At 40.3% G+C, this 9262-nt stretch overlaps 1 protein-coding gene across 1 annotated transcript; it reads left to right on the top strand.

The window, feature by feature from the left end:
- Nucleotides 1-924: 924 nt before the first annotated feature.
- Nucleotides 925-8837, top strand: utp6 (UTP6 small subunit processome component). Its single transcript, XM_080028945.1, has 19 exons — nucleotides 925-1131; nucleotides 1773-1857; nucleotides 1966-2007; nucleotides 2111-2203; nucleotides 2435-2482; nucleotides 2568-2631; nucleotides 2782-2900; nucleotides 3057-3134; nucleotides 3273-3354; nucleotides 3594-3675; nucleotides 3804-3982; nucleotides 4306-4385; nucleotides 4467-4544; nucleotides 4812-4991; nucleotides 6102-6182; nucleotides 7113-7222; nucleotides 7394-7460; nucleotides 7580-7652; nucleotides 8180-8837. The coding sequence occupies exons 1-19, from the start codon at nucleotides 1040-1042 to the stop codon at nucleotides 8332-8334; spliced, it is 1788 nt and encodes a 595-aa protein (XP_079885071.1). The 5' UTR covers nucleotides 925-1039; the 3' UTR covers nucleotides 8335-8837.
- Nucleotides 8838-9262: the final 425 nt, after the last annotated feature.

Here is a 9262-nt window from a genome sequence, read left to right as displayed (position 1 = left end):
AGACAGTTGTCAGCCAATGGGAGATGAGTCGAAAGAATGCAGCGCTGTGATTGGCTGAGGACCTGCGGAGATGACATACAACCATTCTCGCTTTTTGGGATTTTGCGGGAAATCGGCTCGGCTCTCCACAGTGTGAAGTACAAGCCGCCGTCGTGAATAACTCGATCAAGAGTAACGAATGGCCAGATACAACTACAGTATTTAACAAAGACCATAATAACGACACTGATATTTTGATTAATTACTTTTTATATTATATTTTATTAGCCTATTGTATGCTATTTTCTGTATAATCATATTTTATTCCAATACATTCATTATGAAACTAAACTTTAGAACAGGTAATGGGAAAACTGTACACTACACCCTCAGCGCAGGGTGATTAAAACAAGACTAATTTATTAAGAAATGCTGATTGGATTGCAATTAATAAGAGGCACAGATTTGTCCTGCTGGGGTCTTCAAATATAGACAGTATCTCTGCAGCGGTTAATGAATCTCATAATTTGTTGTTGTTGCTTTACCTGTGGGAAAACTTTAGAAATAATGAATTTAACAAAAAAAAAAAAACTACATCACACTGATAAACAAATGAAAGCAAACCACAAACAGAGCAGGAATCTGGAGCTGTGGTAAGGCGTTCACCAGGTGGTTTTAAAGTGTCTTCTAATAGAAAAAAACAAACATAGGCTACTCGTATTTAATTTAATTTACAGTCCATGGCATTTACTTTACACTAATGTATTTGACCAATTCATTCTTTTTTGCATTGCAATTGCCTAAACAAATGTTTGTGTGAATCTTAGATCAGTTTGAACGTGATCGCCATAGATAGAACACTCCGACGCTCAAAACACTCCGACGCCCTGGACTCGTGTTTCACTACGGAGTTATTTGCAGACGGAACCGGAAGAGCAGCGCATCACAACTTCCACACATGTGTAAGGGAAGAGAAACAGCACCGTGGCTTACAGGCTGAAAGATATTTCAATTTAAAAGGGGAAAATAGTAACTTTACACACACACCTGCGTCGACTCGATGGCGGAGATTGTTCAGCAGCGGATCGAAGACAGGATCCCCGAGCTCGAGCAGCTGGAGAGAGTGGGACTGTTCACCAAGAAAGAAGTCAGGTAAGAAGCAGTGGCACCATCTGACTGTATAAAGGAATGCGAAAAATATCGATCTGGTCATCTAAATATGTTCTCGCTCGGATTAAATATGAAATGATCTATGTTCATAAAACTGCAACAAAGTGGCACAGCAGACCCTCTGTATGACCACTGTGGGTGCATTCTTATGATCCACAACTATAATCTTTACCCATTATATTTGTTAAGGCCATGGCAGGGTCCGTTGTACAGATACTTAAAAAGTTTTCAAAGGCATTAAATAAGTTAGTCTTACAATAAGGCCTTAATTCTTATTAGCATCTCTTAAATCAATCAAGACAAACATGGGGAGTATACGCTAAAGCTAGTAGTGTAGCATCCATATTTAAAATAAGTTCAAAAGTTTGAAGTTCTCAGTTTTTCACTCAAATAATAAAAATTATGTTTAATGTATGTTACAATATAGGAATAGCTCTATGCAAAATTGTCCCGACCCCAACCCAATGTAATTGATGTCGGGTTTTTTTTCATCAATCTTGGTAATTGTGAGACTGGTCTTCATTTCATTCTGAGCAGCATTTGAAAAAAATAATTCTTTAATTCAAGTGTTGAATCTCAGTTTGTGTTTTCTTTTAAGTGTTTGTTTTATTTCACTATTTCAGGTCCATAATCAAGAGAGCGACGGCCCTAGAATATAAGCTCCACAGGCTGATTGTGAACAAAGACGACTTCATCACGTACATTCAGGTAGAGCGCCATCACCATGTCAACAGCTAACTCAGGTTTTTTTTAATAAAGAAGTGAGCTAATTACATCATTACACTAACTTTGATGTTTTTGTTTGTTGAATTGCAGTATGAAATCAACATTTTAGAGCTGGTCAGGAAGAGAAGAGCGGTAAGTGAAATAGTAAAAGGAAACATTCTCTGACTTCTTCATCTCGTGTTGTTATTTACTTGGCAAAGTATCCATATGGTGCCTTTACTCTTTGCCTTTGCAGCACATACATTACCAGTTCAAAAGAGAGGAGATCGAATTCCCCATCATCCACAGAATAAACAGCGTCTTCAGGAGAGCAACAAATAAGTGGAAGGTACGATGCATTTCTATTCTGTGTTTTTGCAGTGTATAAGTCAAATCATTGCAAAGATTATATATCATGCTAGTAGAGCTGCTTAAAGAAATTGATTGGCAAGATATTTTTATTTCATCAAACTGATGAACATGATTCTTTAAAATGATAACAGGATAGTTTTGATGTTAAGTACTAGTTGAGTGACTTCTTATGAGCATAAATGAGTGAAAGGTCTTTTTGTCTCCACAGGATGATGTGCAGCTGTGGCTCTCACACGTTGCTTTCTGTAAGAAATGGGTACGTACCGATCTCGTTGTTTTCAATCTCGAACACCGCTTCTTTTCGTACTAATGATAATGTCCTCTGTGGTTTTACTCGTCAGGCCACCAAAGGCCAGATCAGCAAGGTGTTCTCAGCCATGCTCGCCATACATCCAGACAAGCCAGGTACAAAAGCCTTTTCAATCTGTTTTAACTCTCATTTCACTGACATGTTTACTCTGTGCAATAATCCAAAATCTAAAGGATTGATTAGACAAGGGATTATGTCTCCTACCGATACAAATAGACAGTGACTTTGTACCTCTCCCGCTCTAGCTATGTGGATCATGGCAGCCAAGAGTGAGCTGGAGGATAGGGAATCCTCTGAAAGTGCCAGACACCTTTTTCTGAGGGCTCTGCGCTTCCATCCAAACAACAAGAAAGTCTACCAGGAGGTAACGGATCTCTCCCATTTTTGTTAGACAACTTTTTAGACAATGGAAACATTTTTGTTTTGCTTGAATGAAACACAGTAAAAATGGGGTGAAAACTGATTGTGTATTTGTGAACTGTCCTTTTTTCTTCATTTCATACCAACACCTCTGTCATAGTATTTCCGCATGGAGCTGCTTCACTGTGAGAAACTGAGGAAGCAGAAGAAAGAGCTGGAGCAAGCTGAGATGGACCTGGTGAGTGTAGAACACATTAAACACAAACCGTGGGAAATGCATTATGTCAACACCCACACACAAACATGCATACATATACAGACACACAGGAGCTGTCTATGAATTGCCTAAAAACCCGCTGTCGTCCACTCCCTCCAGGGTGAATACGAGTTTTCTCCGGAGATCCTGAGCGCTAAACTGGCTGAGGTCGTGTACAGAGATGCCACTGGGAAAATCAAAGGTGGGCTTTTATGTGATTTAAAAATGAAATGTTTTTGTATGGACTAAAACAGGTAGAACATTAGACGTGCTGGTTCTGGTAACTTTTGGATAAAGAAAGGGAAGCTGTTTATTGGGCTTCCAGTCTTTTTGCAAAGCTAACTAGCTGCCATCTTTAGCTTTATATTTATGATACAGATAAAAGTTTTCATCCAACTCTACTCACTTGACATTTGTGTCACTCTTTTTCTTGTCCAACAGAAGCAGAGTTTGTCATCTCCCTTCTGAACATAGCAGCCATCTTTGACTTCACCAAGGAGCTCCAGGACTCTATCCTGCAAGAGTAAGGCACCGACTTACTGACCAAACTTTTTTTTTACTGTGTATTGCCCATTCTCTTAATCACGTTTGAGCTTCAGGACACCAGTGGACTCTGCAGTGACACCAACAAATCCCTCTCCACTCTGACAGTTTACAGGCTAACTTCACAGAAGACAGTGTGACGTGGGACTTCATGGCTAAGAGAGAGCTGGAGGCTCCAGGGGCCGGGGAGGAGCTGCAGACAGCCAGAGGCCGGGCCTCCGACATCAACCGCAGAGAGGAGCGCTGCTGTCAGGTCTATGAGGAGGGGGTCCAGAGCCTCAATACCGGTAGGAGCTCACATATATTATACACACATTCAATAGACATAATAAGTTGGCTATTTTATCACCTGTGGAAGTTTTAAAAGCACGTAGAAAGTCTAAATTACAGTTGAGGTTTTCTCACTTTTTCTTCCAATTCCACATGCTTCATAATAAGAAAGATCCCTTAGTTTGTTTTGTCCATATATATAAAAAAACAGATCCAACTAGCCATTAAAAGTCCTAATAAAATCTTTTAAATGAGCACCCTGTAGCAATTGACTGCTTGCTAACTCCCTGTCTACTTGACGTGTCAGTATAAGAAACGATGGCTGTGCTTTGTGCTGTAGAGCCCATGTGGACCTGCTATGTGGCCTTCTGCTTGGAAAGGCTGAAGAGGAAGACCAACGTCCCAGAGCTGAAGGAAAAGGTAAATCTTTACCCAAGTGGGAGAAAAAAAATGTCACATGAATGACCAAATGAGTAAATGCTGTGTTTGTGTGTATCACAGAGGCAGGAGAGGCTACTGGGAGTGCTGCAGCGCGCCCACCACTCGTCACTGCTGAAGGAGGATTATTACAAGAACTGGGTAAGTCATCGTCTTCATTAAATGTATAATTGGAATCATAGGGGACCTTATGCCTTTATACATATTTTAGATCTGCTGTGTGAGCCTTTTTCGGTGTAGCTAATAGTAAGCGGTCAATGTGGACATAGTGTTCCTTTCGCCCTGTAGCAGTTTGGTGTTCATGTATTAATCCCTGGGTGGCGGCAGATTCGGGGCTAAAATAAGATCTTAAACAAAGAGATGGAAACAGGTGAAAATCTGACTGACTGTCTTGAATTCTAAATCAAGTTGCAGATCCTGCTCTTGTGTGGCGATGCTGAGGGAGCGGCCACTGTCGCCATGGAAGCCACGCAGCGCTACCGTCAATCTGTGTCGGCCTGGAGCCTGAGTCTGCAGACACTCATGCAGCTGGGGAGCAGAGATGTGGGCAGGCTATTCCAGGACGCTCTCACACATGTTCATTCAAAGGTACACAAAGCGCACGCACACACACTCTTTGTCCCTACTTAATTTGTTCCAACCACAGTAATACGTGGCTCATTTTCCCAGCTAATACTGAGCACATACACCGACATCAGTACCTTCCCTTAATGTAGTGGTACAATTGTTCTCCTTTAGGAATGGACACACACACACACACACACACACACACACACACACACACACACACACACACACACACACACACACACACACACACACACACACACACACACACACACACACACACACACACACACACACACACACACACACACACACACACACACACACACACACACAGCTGTATAAGTGGGCCATCTCCTTGACTCTCTATTCCATTATATCAAGTTCCTCAAATGGCTTCCTCTGCTCCCTAATACATGTGAGGAAAGCTGAAGACATTTGAAAACAAAAACTTGCTTCAAGTCTTCATATGGAAACAACATGAAAACAATAACTATTATTAAACTGAATATGATAGATCATTGGTGTAATTATAAGGTAAAGCTTGGGATGGATAGTGAACTAATCCTTAGAAAATCCCCTGCAACACTTCAGATATTTGAGGGGAGCTCTATTGCATTGCTTGGTCATCATTGAGCTAGCATTGACACTGTGCCCCTTCCTGATCAGCACAGCACATCCCAGTATTATGCTGTGTGACTATACTTTGTAGCAGTGAGGAGAATAGCTGCTTGTTGTTGAGTTGGTTTCACAAGACTGGCCCTGAGCAGTAGCTGTGTGAACAGGATTACTATGCTGCTGATTAGGCAAGTATTTTCTTTCAAGATAAACACTCCGTTGAAGTGTTGGTGAAATAGTATAAACCTCCAGTGACTGGTATGTCGAACAGTAAAATGTTTCCATATTGCAATGGCAAAAGAAGCCTAGATATATGAAGGAAGGAAAAGTGGCAGTTATCTCTGGAATTGTAGGGTATGTTCGCTCCAAGACCACAAAGCTAATAGATTCTATATCATATTTACAACAGTAACCTCGCACACTGCCATAGGAAGCAGGTGAACTGGTCACCACGGAGACAGATACCTGATAAACCTACTAACAGTGCTCATATTGTCTGTTCTTTCTTGACAGGAGAGTCTGCCACTTTGGCAGCTGCAGGTCCAGTGGAGCGTGGCCAACCAGAGCCCTGAGGAGACAGAAGCCGTCTTCAAGGTAGTCCACCTCAATCCTCCAGATTGGGTATTTAACGGCTACACAGCATGCAGTCATTGTGGACCATGTCTTTCTACAACATCCAGTGATGGGTCTCTGCAGTGACAACTGACAGGAAGGGGACTGGCTGAAACTTTAACCTTCCACAAGGAACTTTTAATTGTTTATGAAACGGTTTAATTTTTCCTCAGATGATTATAAATGACCTGTAACGAGACCATCAGTGACATCGCTTTTTAAAATATTTATTAATAATGCCTTTGCATGGGAACGATTTCCCTGGAACTAAAACAATTTACAGCTGGTAGACCAGAACATCCTGTGTTTCTAGGACGGTACTAAGTCAAAGTTTACTTTGCTTTATCATCGTCATATTAGCAGCATTTTTCTGAAAATGGGGGCAGAGAGAGAAATGACATGCAGAGAATGACCACGGGTCAGATTCAAATAGGGTATGCTGCGTACCAGTGCAGCACAAGCGTCCCCCGTCATATTAGCATTATTTATCTGACGTAGTCACATATTAATACATTACTTCATCGCAGGCCTCCTGCGGTCTCTTTCACTTGCTTCCAAAACAAATGCAACCGCCGCTGGCATGTGCTTGGGCCCTGGTGTCCAGAAAACACTCCCACTTGTCAAAAAAGTGCCACTAGAATGAACAAAAAACTAAAGTTTCTCGTAGTTTTCTTTAAATTCTGGTTTGCCAGGAAAAGCAGTTATTAGTTTCAACCAATGCTAATCATCTTAGAAGAGAACAAACATGAACATGTGTGTGGAAATAATGTTACTTTTCCTGGTCTGTAATGTCAAGCAAAAACCTGTATACAGATAGGCTAAACTCAAAAGCCCTGTATGTCTGCACAGTGATTCTGTCTCTGAAAATGAGAATGCATCTCAGACAGTTTGTTCTCTTGTTTTTCCCCCCAGCGAGGTCTGCTGTCTACAGTGCCGGCTGTTGCCATGGAGATGAAAGAGAGCTACCTTGATTGGTCGCACTCCACCGGAGGCTACAAGAAAGCTAGGAAGACCTTCACAAGGTGAAAACGAGTAACTCATGTTTGTCGTTAGTTAAGAATAGATGATGAATAAAACAAAAGAGGACTCTAAAAGACACTGTGGTGCAAATGTGAAAAAAAAACTATATAGATAATAATGGGGTCTTGGGACCAAGCTTCGGAATTGACAAGCTTTTCTTTTTCCTTCTGTAGTTTACAGGAAAACCGTCCCTTGTCCAAGGCCTTTTTCACCAGGATGATTTGGATCGAGAAAGAACAAGTATGCATAGCACATGTGAAACCCTCTCCGTTAACTCTCCGTTTCTTGCCCAAGGATTTCAATTTTTTTATTACCAATCAGCCAAGGCCGCCCTTAACATCATTGTTTGCTCCCCCCAGGAAACTCCAAAGATGAATTATCTGAGAGACTATTACGAGAGGGCCCTGCAGGAGTTTGGCACCTTAGATGATGGTGAGTGTAAAGGCCCTAAATGGAACAAGCATCAAATCGGAAAAGTCATATTAGTCAAAAATCTTATTATTCAAGTATGAAGGACTAAATTCCAAATGACAAAACCACTGCACTAAAAGAAAATATCATTGCCAAATACATTATCCCTAACACTACTTAAACAGTTGTTTGACGAGATACGGATCAGGTCTATTTGGAAGATGGGAGAGTAAAAATACATCAGAATCCCACATGAAAATAATTTTTTTTCTGTAATTAAATTCAAAAAGTGAAACTTTCATATCGTAGATTGTTGCCATTTCTGTATTATAAAGCCTTTTTTTGTAATACTAGATTTTTTTTATTCCATTAGCTGTAATCATCAAAATTAAAACAAAAGAAAGAACTGACTTATTTCACTTTGTGTAATGAATCTAGAATGTATGAAAGTTTCCATGAGATTATTTTTTTTTTAGATGTACCTGTACAAGAACCCTTTTTAAGTGTCATCATTTAATCAATTCTGTTTTTTTTTATATCCCCTAAAGATCTTTGGCTGCAGTACATCAAGGAGGAGCTAGGACCCATGGGGCAGCCAGAGAACTGTGGCAAGATCCACTGGAGGGCCATGAAGTTTCTGGAAGGGGAGAGTGTGGAGAGGTTCACCTCCAAATATACTTTGCATCAGACGGGACACTTGTGAGAAGCACTGAGGAGGCCCGAGTCCTTTTGATTGAGGCCTGCGTGTTCAGATCATCATAGCCAATGTTCCACAACCATGTATAGGTCTTATCGGCTGAAGAAAGCAGCACAAGTTTCTCAGCAGTTGTTCCTCTTGGACCCGCAGTAGACCCTTGTTGAAGTGCCCATACCATGAATTGTTTCAGTCTTCAGCTGGACTGCCACTATTGTAATTTCTCAAGTCTGCTGTCCGTTAAGTAAAAAGGCCTGTTGATGCTTCTTCAAAAGGTTCCAGCAAATGTTCTTAAGATTTGGCGATGGAAGCTTTTAACAGTTGTAATTTATTTTACTACATTCTGTTCATTTACAGCCAGTTGTGCTGCTTTTGATCCCAGATTGACTATGGAAACATGTATAAATATAAGGATGTCCAGTTGAATAGAAGCCCACATTTATTTTGCTTTAGTTTTCAGAAGTCAAACTTTGATGCTGTTAGAACGATATTAAAAACAGTATTTAATTCTGGGAGTGTTCTCTTCTTTTGTGATCTCTCTAAGTGTACAAAGATAGACACACTATTTTATAAACTAAGGAATCATATTGCAATGGCTTTCAATGACCTACCGCTTCTTTAAACATTAAAAGTTCATTAAACTATGACAAAAAAAACCTTTGTCATCTTAAATTCTCATTTCACACATTTTCAGTACCAAATAACATCTCAGAAATGGTATTTGTAAAAAAGAACTCAATTCTTAACATTAAGCAGCAGTAATATGGGGTAGTAGCACACCAACAATACGTTTAAATGGCCAGCTTAAAAAAAAGCTGTCTATAACATCTAAATATATTTATAGTTTTTAAGGACACTTCAAATTGTATTATAGAGCAGTGGTAACTACAGCGATGTAACCGCTATGAGGTATAACAAAACATTAATTTAAAAAGTT

The sequence above is a fragment of the Ammodytes marinus genome (genome assembly GCF_949987685.1).
Source record: "Ammodytes marinus genome assembly, chromosome: 6".
Lineage (NCBI taxonomy): Eukaryota > Metazoa > Chordata > Actinopteri > Uranoscopiformes > Ammodytidae > Ammodytes > Ammodytes marinus.
The sequence above is the reverse complement of the archived record's forward strand: the minus strand, read 5'-3'. Positions and strand labels throughout refer to the sequence as shown.